This window comes from Eptesicus fuscus, chromosome 19 (genome assembly GCF_027574615.1).
Source record: "Eptesicus fuscus isolate TK198812 chromosome 19, DD_ASM_mEF_20220401, whole genome shotgun sequence".
NCBI lineage: Eukaryota > Metazoa > Chordata > Mammalia > Chiroptera > Vespertilionidae > Eptesicus > Eptesicus fuscus.
The window spans coordinates 33,267,950-33,285,861 of NC_072491.1; the positions used below are offsets into that span (position 1 = coordinate 33,267,950).

Here is a 17,912-nt window from a genome sequence, read left to right on the forward strand (position 1 = left end):
TGGCCGCAAACCACGAGCTGAACTACGCAGAGCTGAAGGAAGGCTGTGAGTCAACCGCACGGCCCCTGTGTGATTTAGAAAATAAATGCATTCCCGTGCAACGTACCTTATTTTTAGTCCTTTAGGTACATCTGATAAATGAAGAAAAAATTTTAAAATCGTGTTTGTATTTAAGAAATTCATAAGTTTTCCTCCAGTTTTAAATAAAAAACGGAAGAAGTTATCCGCAACTCCATCTGATCACATGGGAAAGGATAAATGTATTCCCCCCCCCATATGTAAGGAAGTTTAAAACTTACTAAATTTTGCATATTGCATTTATTCACTCAACAAATATTTAGCACCTGCTAATGCAAGGCACTGTTTGCCATTCAATGAACATACAGAAAACAAGCACACAAAAGCCCTAGCTCCCCCAGAGAGGGAACAATGATAAAAATAAGAAACACAAAATATTGAGAGTACATGGGATGGGAAGATGGGATGAGGAAGAGTGAGACAGCGGGTGCCTGGCCCTGAGGGAGGGGGGGCGGGGCTATTTGTGCTAAGTTGATGAGGAAGGGACACACGGATAAGCTGTGGGCAGGTACCTCACTGCTCGAGTTACCTTGGGGAAAAGTGCTCCAGGTAAGGTTTTGGCACAACAAGTTCAAAATTCCTCAGCAGGGAGGGTCCTGGGAGCCAGCTGACCCAGGGGGCTAATGCAGCTGGAGTGAGCAAGGGTGGGGGGAGGTGTGAGAGTGAGACAGGTCCTGGACAAGGGACCAGGGAGGCCCTTACTCTGAGTGAAATAGAATGATTCGCTTTTCATAAGAATTATATACAAAACACTTCCGCAATAAACTCTGGGAATTAGGAATAGTATTATGCTTTATAGAATTTCATCTACTTCGCCCATAAAAGCTAAGACTTTTTTAAACTTCAGTTTATCGATCCTTGGTTTACTAAGCAGTGGTGTACGCACTGGTGGAAATTTTGATGCTACCTATCGAGGTTACTCCAGCTGCTGTTATTTGTGAAGGGGAAATGCTCAGGACTGCGACTGCTTCAGATGCAAGTAGTTTAAATCAATACATCCCAAAAACAACCCTCTTACGGACATGAAACTTGATAAATATTCTGGGAAATCAATAAACCAGAAAGGCATGCATACTAATGGGACCATGGGAATCCGTATTGTGGTTCCTGATTTTATAATCAGCAAATACAGATGTTAGTAGGTATCCAACAGCAGTCCTATAACTTACCTATAACTGCCAGGAACTAAGAGCTGCCCCATGATACACAGCGAGGTCCCCAGATTCAAAGCATCTTCATGCAACTCAAGATGGACAGATTTCAAAAAGAGGATGATGTAAACCTCAAAAAATAAATGAAAAGTTCCAAAAGGCCTCCCAAGAGCCTGGTTTCAAAACCAATGAGAGGACTCCACGAAGACTGGAATGGAGTAGATTCCACTTAACATCTTATAACACAAGATGGAGTGTAGACGCTCGGGCCCACGAACCAAGAGGGCTGCCTTTAAATGCCACTGGAACCCCATCCTGGGCACATTACCAGTGCCACAGCTTTGGTTTCCACATAGTACCTTCTTACAAGGGTTTTAAGAATTTAAACCCACCAAATATATCATTCCCCCCCCCCCCTAATTTATATTTTCCTTTATTTCTTCTAAAGAAACAAATGTACCGCCCTCCCTGGGCACATACACACAGCAGCATGAACATAGCTATAGGCAACTTCCAAGGTGGTTAAAACATTACTGAAGCAACTTCTGGGTTTTTCTTTTTTATAAAACAATATATACTTTATCTTTTTAATATAATTTTATATGTTCACCATTCAACAAACATACAATGAATGCCTATTATTATCAGTTACTATGATAGAGACTAAACATAAATCATAGTCTGGTAGCAAAGCAAAGGCCAGGAATGAAGCACAGTGGTGGGCACGCAGTCCAACCACCTAGGAGAGGGTCAGAGAAAGTGCAGGTGCAGATGTGACGACACAGCTGGATCCTGGAAGGCAGGGAGAAGGGGGCCCACCACACAGGGTAGGAGCACCTTCTAGGCAGAGGGGAACAGTGGGCAGAACTGGCAGTAGCTAGTTTCATTGTTTTCTTCCTCAACCCCTTGCTTATTTCACAGCACTGCACTGCAGGGCCTGTAGCCACCTTGACCATTTGTATCCCCAGTGCCAGGCACAGCCCCTGGTCAGCTGCAGATGGTCAGACTATTTGTTGAATGAATCAATACATGGAAAATGGGTGTTTTATATAATTATCAAAAATCACACAGACACTTTAAGCGTATGACTTCCTCTCATCTTTTAGAACACAAGCCAAGTAATGTTTGAGGCAAGGAAGGAATAACTGACAGACAGACCTCTATAATGTATAGATAATAAAGTGATGAATACATACATAGAGTGAAATCAAATGAGGTTCTAAAATGAGAACAAAAAGGAAAACAGAGGCCTTTCTGCTCTGTAGGGCTTACAAAACTGAAGCTTTTGCAGAAATTGATTTCTATGTGAAAATGGTTTGCAAATGGCAACAAACATCTAGTGCATGTGGTTTACCAAGTGGAGGAGGTGGGGCATGAGGCTGAAGAGTACTACTGAGGGTTTTTCAGATCACCCCAAACAAGACGGGTCACCCTTTGTTTCCTAAAAACAAAACTTTCTCTTTAAATAAAACCAGGGGAAAGTGGAAAGAGCTTAACAACAAAATAAACCTCAATTAACAGATAATTAAGTGGTAGCATTTACCATATGACAATATTCTCTTGTATTTCTCCAATTGTCCAAGATTATCCCTAACCAAGGGTTGGGATGGCTCTGACTCTGAAATACTCGTTTAGACCCATCCCACTCAACTCCTTGGATTTGCCCAGTAGCAAAATAGACTTGGGGTGAGAAGAGGAGGAGAAAACAAACTCCATAAACCACCTGCATTTAGTGCAGGTGAAGTACAGGGTACAGGTAGTCACTGCTCAACCTGACCTGCACCTGTTCCCCTTCTTCAGGCAGAGGACCACTCATTTTCTGTTAGGAAGCTGGTTTTCCTTCACCCCACAGTTCTGAGGGAGGGGACTCACATGACCATGGTCTTGCCAAGCACAGCTTTGTTACTCCCATCCCCCACCCCCACCCCCAATCTACAGGCTGTGAGTTGAACGTGAGCCCACGTGACTCGTTCTGGGCCAGGCTGCTTGAGAAGCAAGCCAACACGGGGAGGGGCCAGGGATGTTGGAGAACCTACATCCAGCATAACCCACGGTTATTCCTGGGCTTCACAATTATGTGATCCAGTCAAGGTTTGTTTTTTGCCCACATGTGCTGATTTGAATGGATTCTCATATATAACTAGTAGCCCGTTTGCACGAAGATTCGTGCAATAGACCTTCATTCACCTGACTGCCTGCACCGGGGACCCAGGCCTTGGCTGTGGCCACCGCCTTCTGCCTTCTTTCAGGGTCGGGGCTTGGCCCCGGCGGTGGCCTTGGGCTCGGCCGCACCCAGTGTCCCTGCTACCGATCGCAGGAGCTGACCCCCAGTGGTTTCCTGCGATCGGCCGCAGGCTCCCTGCTGGTGCCCAAGGCTGGGAAAGCCTTGGGCGGCTTTCCCGGCCTTGGGCTCCGCCACACCCCAACGTCCCTGCAACGGTTTCCTGGTGGGCGTGGTTGGTGGGCGTGGCTTGGCGTAGCGAAGGTGCGGTCAATTTGCATATTTGTCTATTATAAGGTAAGATGAAAAGAAACATGGATAATAAATAAACTTACAAGTAAAACTACATATGCTCCTAATATGTTGAGGAAGAATGATGAATGCCTTTTTCTACAGAAACACTGAGACCTGCAGAACTGAATTATTAGAAATTTAGAGTTTTTGTGGATTGGAGTAGAAAACCTCTAAAGACCATAAAACTGCTTCTAGAATACCATGTCCCAAGTGAAAAGCAAATTTGTAAGTAAATTTTTCATCATGAGTCTGGTTATAAAATTTCTGGATTATACCATATACTTAAGAGTACAGTTAATTATTTCACAACTTTTGTCTTTTCATATCTTGTATTTTCATGCTGTGTAGCAGTATCCTTTAAATCACAAAGCATTCTTACAGCTTTACACATATGTAACATTTACAATTACTGTTATTTGCCCTCTCAGTTCTCTCAGTAGAACAAGTCAGGTCCCATGTAACACTAGCTAGTTCTCACAGCCACCTTCAGGGGAAGGTGTTATCTTCAATTTACAAATGATGAAAACCAATATCACCAAGATGCATGTTATAGTGAAATTATCCTGGTAATTAATTTGGAGCATTGTTACCAATGGGCAGTAAGAGAAAAAGGAATGGTGGAGGACACGGGAGAAAGGAACCAAAGTCAGTAGGCATGTAGTTTAATTCACCAGATCCATTTCATGGACTATGACGTCACAGTTAGCATAAAACATTTAAAATAAAAAACCATATTTGTTTACTATCGTTCTTTTTTAATGGAAGTTTAAAGAGTCCTTATTATCCAAGTAATCATGGGTACCTCTAAAATTACAAAGTGAGCATAACACTATAAAATATTCTCGATGAATTAATCACAGAATTAGTCCCCTGGATTAACCCAAGCATTCATGTGGACTGATTTATGTCAATCCTTTACCAGTCTCTCTCTCATTGTGAAATGTTGAGCCCTCTCTCTACATAATGCAAATCACCTATAAAGTAAAACTGAAAATCCTATAAAAATATTTTTTCAAAAAGATGATTACAGCCTGGCTGGTGTGGCTCCGTGGTTGAGCATAGACCTATGAACCAGGAGGTCATGGTTCAATGTCTGGGTTGTGGGCTCAGTCCCCATTAGGGTGCGTGATGATGATTCTCTCTCATCACTGATATTTCTCTCTCCCTTCCTCTCTCTCTCTAAAATCAATAAAAACATTTTTTAAAAAGGCACACAATACTTTTAGAAACATCTGTTCATTCATTTCCAACATGAAGTATCTTTAATTAGGTCAAAATACCTGTTTTTAAGCTCTTCATAAGAAAAGATGAATAATTACTTTTTAAATAAAATCTTTGTGGCAGCAGTTTTAATTGTTACAACCAATCAGGGTGCTCTTCATTCAGTAACTACATTTTACAGTAGTCACAATTAGAGATTTAAGAACTCATGCACAGAATAGGACAAACCATTTGTAAAAATGCACTCAAACTGAAATTTCATTTTATTTAAATACTTTCTTAACTGAATTCTGACCTTTAATTGGATTTCAAATTTACAACCCCTTAGAAATGGTAAACAATTATGACACAATCAAATATGAAAAGAAATATATGGTATCCACCAAAATAACTGAAAAAAATTGTGATATAAAATGAAAGGCTATCCTATTTGAATAATTAAAGCCTTTCTAAGACTATTCTGAGTCTGTAAAGATATAAATAAAAGTGTTCTAAAATGATGCTTCTAAATAAAATTCTTTTTCTTCATGACTGTATGGAGATCCCAGGACAGTGTGTCTGGCACAGACAGGAGATGGGGGACTGGTGGGAGAGAGAGGTAGCGGAGGAGTGCTAAGGAGTGTGGGGAAGCTTGGAGAAATGAAGAAAGGGGGTGAAGGAGATAGATTTAATAGGAGAGATGGGAGAAGGGAAGGCTGAATTAATCAGGGAAGAGCCTGAGGAAAGGGTAGCCCCTGATGAGACAAGGAGGTGGGGGATCAGAGCCTAGGGAGGGAGGAATGCAGGGATGTCACCTGAGCTTGAGGAAGTTCCTGGGAAGAGAAAGGATGGGGGAGGTGAAAGGGAAGCAGGAAGGAGGAGGAGGAGGAGGAGGAGGAGGAAAACCAAGGGCAAATAGAGAAAGATGGTAACTTCTTACCTACCTGACTGCTTATTATCCCTGAAAGTTACATCACTCTGCATATAAATACTTTTAAAAATCTTAATATTCTTATTCAACTCCAATGAAAGTATTCAATATATTAATAAGTTCATTATAATTCATGTTATAAATATACATTTATCTGGATACATGATCAATAAATTAATAAAAATAGAATGCTATTACATCACATTTTATTACATATTTTTAAAGCTTCATCTTTTATATTTAGAAGCATTAGACAGGGTACTGAAATTTCTAAGAATTTACTTGCTGAGCACCAGTAGAGACATTCAATGGCTAACACACACATCTTCCCCAACCAGAGCAATACTTCATTGACTCTGCTCCTAGCAGCAAATCCCGGTGGAGAACATGGCCAGGCCCTGGGCGGTGATGTCAGAGCTCTAGTTCTTTCTTTTCTGGTTATTTCCCTTTGCTACCTGTGCCTGTTTAGAACTTCTTCCTTCCTTCTTTTCATCTTTGTCTCTGGATGTCATTTTACTAGAAACATCCTTTACATTTGTTGATTTTTTCTTATTTTCCTTGGTTTTAGAACCTTTATCTGGTCCCACTTTCTCCTTTTCTCTGTCCTTTTTACTCTTAGGAGACTCTTTCCTGGACATATCGGAATCGGCGATTTTCTTAGCCTTCCGGTCATCCTCTTTTTCCTTCTTCCCCTTTTTTCTCTCTTCATTCTTACTCTCCTTCCTCGACTCGGCCTTCTCTTTCTCCTTCTTGAACTCTTCTTTAGTGAGTTCTTTCACAGTCAAGTTATCCAATCAAAGGGAAAAACGTTTACTGAAAGAATCTCTTAATTCACAGAACAGATGCTTAGTGCAAAAGTATTGTCTTTCTTTAAATCTCCCCCCCACACATAAATGATCATTCAAAAGTGACTTTAATAGACTAGATTTAAGCTGGTTAAACACAGATGCTAAGATCTATGAAGTATCGGCTAGAAAAGAAATTCCAGAAACTTGCTATCATATTTTCCAGCTTAAGATACGGTATGATGTGTCTTCAAACAAGGTGAGCATGCAGGATTATTCAAATGAGGGCATCCAGAAAGGCAGCACTTGACAGTGTTAACAAGGCACATCTCACAACTGTCAGGGCATAATTAAAGGAACACTGACAACAGAAGAACAGATTTTCTGTAACTCGTATTTGTACAAATATAATGTAAAAAGTTTTAGCTCTAACCAAAAAAAGTATGCTCTTAAAATATTTGTGCGATTCATCCTTGAAGACCATTAAATTTGATTAAATTTTTTAACTAAGAAAAATGCAATATCCATGAGTATAAAATTTTAAATTCATTATCTATTGTATCAAAATGATCATCAGAATTTCTTTTCTACTCACATTCAATATTATGAAATCAGTATTCCTTTAAATATATTTCCTGTTAATTTATGTCGAACCACTCAAGCCAGCATATATACTATGTTGTCCATGCTCTTAGGGAAGAGAGCAATTCAATGGAAACTCCAAATCTCGTGGGAGACATTGCTTTCTCTTTGCTTTATGTAAAGTTGAACAGGGCTGCTAGCCAAAGGTCTGAATTTCGCCTCCTGCTCTCTCATTAGGAAATTGTAAGAGAAGCAGGTGTTTATGGCATATTGTAGCATTTAAGCAGAAACAAGGGACACAAAAGATTTCTCTAATATAACAAAATGTGGAAGTTGTTTTTGCCCACCAAAATTATGTAAAACTCACAGAGCACAAAATGTTACTCAATTCTTCCTGAAACTCTGATTAAAATCTTGTAAAAAATGCAAAATAGCAATCACAGAGAACCAGCCATCCAAGTCCTCATCCTACTTCAGTGCTATTCCCACAGCAGCACAGGGAACGACTCTGCGAGAGCAATGCTGCCAGGTCTTACTCCGCACAGGTTTTTAGGACATTCGACCTTTAATGCTTCAGGGGCCTCTCCAGAGCAAGAAGTGAAATTACACTTTTTTGGCCATTTATTTTGTAATTATTTATGTATGAATGAAATGGTGAAAATTCTGTTTTCTTCCCAGGAATTATTCAGGTGAGATATACAAAGTTAAAACATTAAAATATCCTAACCTTACATTAAAATGCCTATCAAAAAGCCTGCAACTCACATAGTGCAAGTTTCACCCGCCCAAAAAACGAACACACTACAAATATGCCAAGCACTTCAACACCAAAGAATATTACAAATTCATAAAGAAAAACATGCACTGCCCCCAGGCCCCTCTCTGGGAAGGCCATAAATATTTACCTGCGAACAAGAAATACCAGAGAGACATAAAATAAGCTGTAATAATAAGCTGTTAGCCTACACAGAATGGTTCACGGGTACAATCACTTCTAAAGAACTCAAAGAGTAAACGTGGCAAATCCTGTACCAACATAACACAGTGCTCCAGATTATACATTTAAGTTCATGAGGACTACAACTTTCCTCGCACTAGCTTTTACTGTGCCCTATGAAAACTCATCAGAGCTTTTTGAAGAAATGAAATCAATCACTGATGAATTTACCTTTTTTCCCCCCAACAGTAACTTAAAAATTCAGACTAAGTAAGGTTTTAGGATGGAGGGTAGAAATTGTATATGTAAATGTATACATAGTATAACAATATCATGATAGTGTTATATGTGTTCTTAATTTGAAGACTTCTGAAGTTGGACGATATTGAAAGAAAATTAGTATTACAGGCTCGAGGCAGAAAAATTTCTAACGAGGTCTTGATAGAACTACTTATGACCAAAGGGAACCCCAAACCAAAAAGCAGTAATGTTTGCATTAGTAGCTGCATTTACAGAACATATTTAGAAAATGCCATGCATTACACTTGCCTCACTCAAGGCTAATTTCAAAAATAGAAAATACCTTTAGCCTTAGTTTTTCTCTTGGCTACCCCACCGGGTCCTTCTGTTGATATTTATAAGATGAAAATAGGTTATAAACAAATTAAATTGAGTAAAAATTAGGTATCTATAGAGCAGTTAAAAATCCATGTGCCTGTTAAATAGAAGTTAAATTCACTATTTAAAAAAAAATACACTCCTTCAACATATGTACATCTATCGTGTATGCCATTTTGGAACCTTACTTTCGCTACTTATAAGAGAAAAAATAACCATGATAATCAGCCCATGATGTCGTCAACTTCACAACTTGCCTTAGACGTGGGAAAACGGCTGGCTTTAGAAATGTCTCATTACCGCGGGGAATGGTGCTTCCTTCTCAGGGGCGCATGGAAATCAGTGGACTTCGCTCAGTGACGCAGACCATCAATTACAAGCACCAAGGGTGAAAGGACCTGGGGAATTTACTTCCCCACCAACCACCACTGCCATCCCCCCAAAAGGGTAGTATATTTTCATAGAATTTTCTCTTTACTATTTGAGTAATCATTGCTTTTTTTTCCTCATAGTTTCAAACTTTATTTAAAAATTACACCAGAGCCTGGCCAGTGTTGCTCAGTGGTTGAGTCAACCTCTGAACCAAGCAATCACAGTTCAATTCCCGGTCAGGGCACATGCCCAAGTTTCGAGCTCACTCCCCACTAGGGGGCATGCAGGAGGCAGCCAATCAATGACTCTCTCTCATCATTGATGTTTCTATCTCCCTCTCCCTCTCCCTTCCTCTCTGAAATCAATAAAAATATATAAAAAATAAATTTAAAAACACAGTCAGGTATTGCATGCTTTAAAAATTCTTGCGGCACACATGTTGAAAATCGCTGTTCCAGGCATCAGGGTGGGAGGTACAGTGATTAGTGTTCATCTCCTGTGAGGCAGCAACGTGTACAGTCTGTCACGCTACAACTAAGGTCACAAGAAAGCCCCCTTAGCCCTTTTACACTTATTCCTGTTGGAAACTGTAGCAGTCACTTTATGTTTCTCGGAACTGTAATCACACCCCACTTCCGGTTTCCATCAAATTGAGGTCATCCAGCCCTCGCAGGTTTGGCTCAGTGGATAGAGCGACAGGCCTTCGGACTGAAGGATCCGGGTTCAATCCCAGTCAAGGGCACATGCCCAGGCTGTGGGCTCGATCCCTAGTAGGGGGTGTGCAGGAGGCAGCCAATCAATGATCATCATTGATGTTTCTATCTCTCTCTCCCTCTTCCTTCCCCTCTGAAATCAATAAAAATATTTAAAAACAAACAAAATGAAGTTGTCCATGTGAGAATTGTAATTTATTTTGGTTGAACTATCCACATCATTGCCCTGGGGGAAAAGAAGTATTAGTTCTATCTTACCACTGCCTACATTTTAAAAAGAAATGTGAATTAACTATTCCATGTGGGAATTAACTTTTCCTGTCTGGATATAAATCCGTTCCATATTAGTCCAATTACCAGATATACATACACAACCATAGCCAGTGTGTGATGACAATTATTTTCCCAGAAAAACATGATTCTTTCCTAAACGCTACTGAAAACAGCATGTTACATGATACTAAATGCTTTCCTGGACCACTCCTGATGAAAATTTATTTTACAATAAAATATCAAATGTATTCTTATAATGCCAACTTCTAAATATATGGGCATTATCCCATGTGAAAAGTAAATTAGCATAAATCACTAGAATGCACTCTTAGTGACACTAATGTCCCCTCTTGACTTTTGCAGGCTCTGAAATGCAGCCCTGGATTCCCTGTTACAAAGCAGAGTGGTGAAAATCAGCCTCCCCACCCTCCACCCCCACTGGGGTCAAAAGAACTATATTGGTGAAAAAGCTAACGTTTATTATTAATAAACTAAAATACCAGACCACTATCAGATTAATGAAACAGGAAAACTAATAAGTACTTAAAACTTTTCCTTGGGTATAAATCCTTATAATGGTACAAATTAACAATATGCAATGTACTGTGTAAAATTCCAAAGTATCAATTTAAGCTACCTTTTCTAAACTTAAGGAATATAGTCAATAATTTTTCAATACTTTTGACATGACAAATACTGAGCTAATAATGTAAGCCAGAGTTATCATATTCAGTATCTGAAGGAAATAGTATAGATATGAAAGAAGGCCCAGCACTTGGAAAACAGGAGATTAACAGAGAAGCCCCCATGCATTGAAGAATAGAGAGAGAAGTCAAGAAAATGCAATGTTCTAAAAATTAAAGGAGCAGTTTTGGGAAGGAAGGCAGGAACAAAGGTTTGGAATGAGGACACGACTGAATTAAGTTAATGACTAAATGTCCCATAAGGGTCTCCGAATTAGTTTTACAAGCAGTTCCAGAGGTGGTCACATTGCAGTGATGAGAAACCACAGGTGGAAAGGTGAGTACAACCCAGAGTTCTCATGAGGACCGCTCTTAACTCCTTAGAACTGATCATACAAGTATTTTCCTAAGATTCTCCAGCAGGGGGCGGGGGGGAGGGAGGGGAAGGGGAGTAATAAGATTTTGAAGAGTTTCATCTATGTTCCTATGCACTGAAGGCTAGAGGCTAGAGGACACAAAGCATACCTATAGCAAAAAGAAACTGAGCCAGTGAGGAAGGGGAGAAATGATGAGCACAGAAGGAGCGGACACATGGGAAAAGGTTGACTTTGGAAACCAGGAGATGCCACACGTGAAAAAATGACCAATGAGAGAGGAAACAATGATTCAAACAATTATAGGAGTAAATGCCATACAGTGTAAGGAAAGGAAGATAATGGAAGCCAAGCCGGGGTTGACTACCTTGGTAAAGCAGAAAGCAAAATCACCTCCACAGAGGATGGAAGATGGACAAGCGTGGAGGGTTTTGAATACCCACTGAAGAGAAGAACTGGCACAGCCGAGAGCACCTCACAGAGGTTAACTCGGGTAAATCTACAACAGCTCTTTTCCAACAACAGCGCGAAGCCCACTGGTGGAGAAGGGGTCAGAGGTGACCCAGGGCTGATGACAGCACGAAGAGGGGGGAAATTTACAAATTTGGGAAAGTAGAGAAGTGGCCCCAGAGAAAAGCACAAGGCGTGTATGCAAGACTTTGCTTTTATATAATTCCTAATTCTGGGCAAAATTAATCTTTTATCATTTGTAACTGTGGTTGATGTGGAGTCTCTTTACAGGGTCAACAATCAACAAGTGCACCCTATTTTTCCAGGGGGAAAATAGGAACAATCCCATCAAAAATAAAATTCATGATAATACAATTAACTCCTTAAAAATAATTTCCAAGTAGTATGGAGAACATTATATCAATTAGAGACTGACAAGGAATTCTGTAATCTATTTGGGTAAGAGTTCTTTTATGGATAGAATATATTTCAATTGAAAGCAGTCAAAGAAGCATTAGGTTGTGGCTACACTCAAAGAGAATGTAAAAAAAAAAAATCACCATGTTGTTTACTTCCTTTTTGTCCTGTATGTTTATTCTGACGGTTTCTAAGTGACTACTGTTGACTATCTGGGAAAAAAAGGTCTAATATTTCTTCCCTTAGAACATGAAGGAGTTGCCTAAAGGTAATAATATTATTTTGGCAATAGTCTCAGTGCCACATACCCTACCCACATTTTCAAAGTGAAATGTCCTGTATGAAATTACAATGCTCAATCATCAAGCCAATGGTTGGACCTGGGCACACACTCATGCAATAGATATAATTTTAGAAGACTAGTTCCATTCCAGAAACCCAAGTAGCTACTGCAGAATTTCAGAGAGTTGGCCACAGAATTCGCAGGCTGGGCATCATTTTATACTTAGGTCATTTAAGTCACTCCCACAGCCCCTGTGAGTCGCTTTGATCCTTGACTTCTCATCTTCCTCCTCCCCATACTAACTTACTTCAACATTGACCAAAGAGAGCAAAGAAAAGGTCCAAACACCTCAGTAAAGGCCCCGTGAACTGGGGAGACTGTTGCTCTAGAACGGATGTCTACTTTTGATAAAATGCATATCACTACACCAATTTCCTTCGTATTTTTAAATAGCTGGGACATCTACGTTACCACAGACATTTTTTTAAAAAGGAAGCTGTAAACCTCCCAACCTTCTATGATAAGTAGGGAAGGGAGGGTTAGAACATAACAGAGCTGAAAGACTAGATTTAGAAAGGGATTACAGCCAGAGTTTGAATAAAGATAAAATACAGATTCAAATACAAATGAAATATCAGGAAGATCACCTGAAGACCTAGTTAGCATAGGTCAGTTTGTATGAACTTCAAAAGGTCATTTGTCCTAAAAAAAATATGTCCAATAATTGTTTCACTTTAAATTGATTTAAAAAAGAAAAAAAGAAGCACCAAAAAGTTTTATTATACAACTAGAGGCCCGGTGCATGAAATTTGTGCACTGAGGGGGGGGGGGCGGTCCCTCAGCCCAGATTGTGCCCTCTCGCAGTCCAGGACCCCTCACTCCTTATCGCCCACCTGCTCGCTGCTCCTTAGTGCTGCTGCAGAGACAGGAGAGGCTCCCACCGCCGCCACTGCTGCACTCGCCAGCCATGAGCCCAGCTTCTGGCTGAGTGGTGCTCCCCCTGTGGGAGCACACTGACCATCAGGGGGCAGCTCCTGCATTGAGCATCTGCCCCGATGGTCAGTGCGCATCATAGCAACTGGTCGTTCTGCCGTTCGGTCTATTTGCATATTAGGCTTTTATTATATAGGATGGGTGACTACTGAGGTTCTCACTCACCAGGACTAACCCCAGCAAATCCTATCTAATAAAGAGGGAATATGCTAATTGACCATCACACCCTCACAAATATGGTGGCACCCACAGCCAATAAGGAATATGCTAATTGACTGCCATGCCTTCAAAGATGGTGGTGCCCACAGCCATAAGATGGCAGCGCCCAGTCCCCTCAGGCCTGCTGGGGCGCCTGCCTCCGGAGTCCCAAAGTCCCTTCAGCCCCCCAGCCGCCCAGGGCCGGCCCAAGGTGCAGGCAAGCCTCTGATGGCGGCTGCCCAGCCAACACCCGAGGCACAGGCAAGTCTCGGATGACGGCTGCCCAGCCGCCCAGGGCCACCCGAGGTTCAGGTAACCAGGGCCAGCCGAGGCTTGCGTTGCCAGCAGTGGCAGCAGCAGAGGTGTGATGGGGGCGTCGCCTTCCCCTGATCACCGGGTCCCTCCCACCCCTGAGGGCTCCCAGACTGTGAGAGGGGGCAGGCTGGGCTGAGGGACCTCCCCTCCAGTGCATGAATTTTCATGCATCGGGCCTCTAGTATTTAATAAGCATTGTATGTTAGGCTCAGCTTTGAAGAGAGATTCAAATGAAATCTAAGACCTGATTCCTAACTGCAAGGAGTTCACAGTTTGTTTAGCTAATAACTATTCCTGTGTAATAGGTGGTTAACTCAACAAATAACCGAGGCAGGGAATTTTGCACACTGTTCCGTCAATCAATTTGCGATGATAGTCTGAGTCCCTGAATTTCATTAAAAACCTCCAATTATGCACTGTGACCAAAGAAAATCCCACAGCCCCACAGCAGAAAATGTCTTACTTGTCTTATAAACCAGAATCTCATTCAGATAGAGTCACGGAGTATGAATCCCAAAAAGGTGTAACTGCCGACTGCACAAATTAAGAATAACTGTCTATGCCTATATCTGCTTTTGATAATTCTTCCAAGTTATAAACATCAGGACAGACAAGGAAATATTTTGCTCAGTGTAGCTAATGATGAAGGAAAACAAGCCAGAACTCAAGCAGGAAAAAGTTTCTTACATGTGTGGACACAGCTCTGAGACAGGGGGCCAGTTTCCGGAACACAGAGTGGAGCACGAGGTGAAAGGCGGGCTCCCCGCATCCCACCATGTCCCAGGCTCTGCCTGAGTCTCACGGCAGCAAGCTGGCAGCCAGGCCTCGAAATGTGATCAATTAGATCAGCACGGAGAAGCCACATCTCCAACTCAACACCCACCACTCATGACCCAGGGGACATCAGGGCTGAAAGAAGCTGAAGCACCGAAAATAACCCCCCCCGAGGGCCACTGCCTCGTGTCTGCGCCAAAGTCCAGGAAGCCCAGTGCCTTTCAGTTGGACAAACAGCAGGGCGTGTGAAGAAGTGAGAGGGCCGCCCGGAGGAGACGCTGCATTTGAATAAGGAGCATGTTCCACAAAGTTCCTGTGGCTGTTTCAAAATCGGAATAGCAGAGAACTACAGCACCACTTAAAAGTCCATAAATAAATATTCCAATGTACAGAATACAATTTTGCCTTTTAAAGTAAGTTCCTCAGTTTAAGCTGGGGAAATAGATTATGAAACAGAAAATTATACAATAAATCCTTAGACGATTAAGAATTATAGCACACGTAGGGCGTCCTAAAAATGTAGACACAATTTGAATAGTTATTAATTCCAATAGGTTAAATATGAAAACAAGGAAACATCAATTGAGCTACCAGCTGTTAAAGGGCGTCTACATTTGGGGGGGGGGGCACCCTGTATAATAAGTAAAATATAAGTGAGGCCATTTTGATCAGCTTCAAAATTCTCTATACCAGTTTTGCAAACAACTCTTTTCTCTCACCAAAATATGCCTTTGGCACAAGTTGAAGGAGTCACAGAAGTCAGGGGTTCAGCAGCTACCTGGATTCTACCTTCCTCTGTGGCTTTCAAAGGAGCTGATTAAAGGGAGACTAAATAAGCAGCCAATTATGATCTCCCACCCTTATTTTTCACTTACAAAAATGAAGCATAATTAATTTCTGTACATAAAATATGTGTTAGTATCATGCAAAAAAAAAAAGTCTGTTAAGAAATTGATTCCAAATATTTTTAAATACACACATTTAATTATTTACTTCTTATACACTGTTCAAACATCTTACAGAGTTAGTAGTAATGAAGCATTAAGAAATAAGACTGCTTTAAAAAACACACCCTCAGACATTTGGCTAAGTAGATTTCATTAAGAGTGAGAGCTAAGAAAGAATGCTTTTGAACTTAAACCTAATGAACTTTGATATTTCAGTCATATTCGAAGTGGAAGACCCATTAAGTATGGGCAAAAACTGCATAAACTTTCAGAAAGGACATTATTAAATCATACTCATTAGTTCCTGAATATTAACATTCCAAAGTCAGAAGCTTTAGACCACGCATGTCAAACTCATGGCCAGCAGGCCGCATGCCTTGTTTATTTGGCCCGTGTTAGTCTTCGAGTTTGGCATGCTTGCTTTAGACTGCCAGAAACATTAACGGAATAAAAGATATTCCCTGAAGAATTAGGGAAGACAGACTAGAGTTTTAATAGCCATTTAAGTTTTAGGAGAGCACTGTCAACATACAACTTGTGTATCCACTTCCAAAAGTAACTGTACACTAATGCTTCTTTAAAGAAAATATAAAATCAGCTAATTGACAGTATTTCCTGACACATGCAAGTGGTGAGCGGATGGGGAGGCTGCTGTGCTTCCTGTATTCTAATTTGAGACTCATGTTCAGGCTATCATTTTAGAATGATTTCTATCAAAGACACTAAATTTGTCATAGTCCCCTCTGAAAAAAAAAAAAAAAAAGGGTGTGTGTGTGAATAATCCATTTACTGAAAGAATTTTGATTAAATATGAAAATGAATATTTGAAAAGCAAAAAACTTCATATTATACCTAAGCCAAAGTTGATAGCCAATTAATAAAGTAATACAGGAAAAAATGGAAAAAGACTTATACCGCCTTTTAAAAATATGCAAATTAGTTTCTCTAGATATATATTTGGAAATGAGATTAAAAATAAATTTTGCTTTCATACACAGAAATAGTCAGACATACTACTATCTGAATATATAATTTAACTAGCCTAAGGCCAAAACATGGGGTTATTTTCAAATTATTTTAAAAGCACCATTGAAACAGAATTTTACATTGAAGTTGGCATTAACCTATGTGACAAATCAGTTACCCTAAATCAATTACAACTGAAAAAATCAGGGTTTTTAAGAACCATCATTTTACACATCAGTCATGTTAACGATCAACAGAGAAGCATTTATTTATGAATCATGCTAGAAATATTCTGATAATCAAGTCCATTATAATCATCTTCATTGATAGCATGTTAGAAAGCCAAGCATCAAGTGTTAATCACAAACAATTTGCTATTTTTTAAATTTAGTTCAGTGAATACATAAGTGGAAACAAAACAATACAGAAACCAATTATACCACCAAGAACATCATTGTCAATGCACTTTGTAGACAACTACAAGAATGAGGAATGCCAATTTCTTCACTAGAGTGGGGAAGCCAAGCAAGGGACTAGCAGGAGCTGCACTGGGAAAAAAAGATGATATAGTTGCCTGATACTGTTGGATTGCAGCTGCCCCACCGCACGTTAAGTCCTGGGTGAGCAAAGGAAAGAAAGAAAAAGGAGACTGCTTCCGGTTTTCATAAGCCAATGACTTCAGTCCCTGAATCAACGTTACTGGTTAAATAAAGTCAAAATGATACAAGTCGTTCCCTGAACCCCTTCCTTCTGTGACATACCATCAACACGGTCTGTGGTTTTACTTTTTTTTTTCACTCCTTTTCCTTCTTCTTCTTCTTCCTCTTCCTCTTCTTCTTCTCCTTCTTCTTGTGCCTCTTCTAGCATTTCAAAAGGAGTCATTATATCATAGAGAAATGAGAGGAAACTACAAAACCAATCTGAACTTTCCTCTGCTAAAATATTAACGACTTCCTCAAGAGAATCAATATTTTCATTACTGCCATCATTGGTCAGGCCTACATAAGAATAAAGGAGGAGAGAGAGAGAAAACAAGGAGAGCAGTTAGGTGGAAAAGAAACTCAGGAAGAGTGATCTCAAAAAGGACGTGCATCATGGTCACAGAGGTTTACAGAAAGGGTATTTTGGAAAAAGAGAAATGGATTAAGATGCACATCTTACAACCAACTCTCAATCATATGAACTAAAGGAAAGGCACAATTTGACCAATCCTCACCATTCCTACCAGCCCCTAATCAGGCTTGCCTTTCTCTACTCAAGAGAATCTAGAGCTGAAAAACACAAAATTGTAGCAGCCAACATTGACTGACTACTGTCAGTGGGAAGAGTGAATCATAGTAGTATTGAGGGTAAAAAG

At 40.4% G+C, this 17,912-nt stretch overlaps 1 protein-coding gene across 4 annotated transcripts in view; it reads right to left on the minus strand.

The window, feature by feature from the left end:
* ASPH (aspartate beta-hydroxylase) overlaps nucleotides 1–17,912 on the minus strand; it is a 167,610-nt gene that overhangs the window by 108,369 nt on the left and 41,329 nt on the right. Inside the window, exons 4-5 of one of the 4 annotated variants that reach the window (XM_028147949.2) lie at nucleotides 8,763–8,804; nucleotides 5,895–6,647 (exon numbers count right to left, since the gene is read on the minus strand). The exons of 1 other annotated variant lie outside the window; for it this stretch is intronic. In XM_028147949.2, the coding sequence (XP_028003750.2) occupies nucleotides 6,295–6,647; nucleotides 8,763–8,804 (395 nt within the window). In that variant the 3' untranslated portion in view covers nucleotides 5,895–6,294. Of the gene's footprint in view, nucleotides 1–5,894; nucleotides 6,648–8,762; nucleotides 8,805–17,316; nucleotides 17,554–17,912 lie in introns of those variants that run through there. 2 more of the 4 variants (XM_028147951.2, XM_028147943.2) reach the window with 2 other exon arrangements.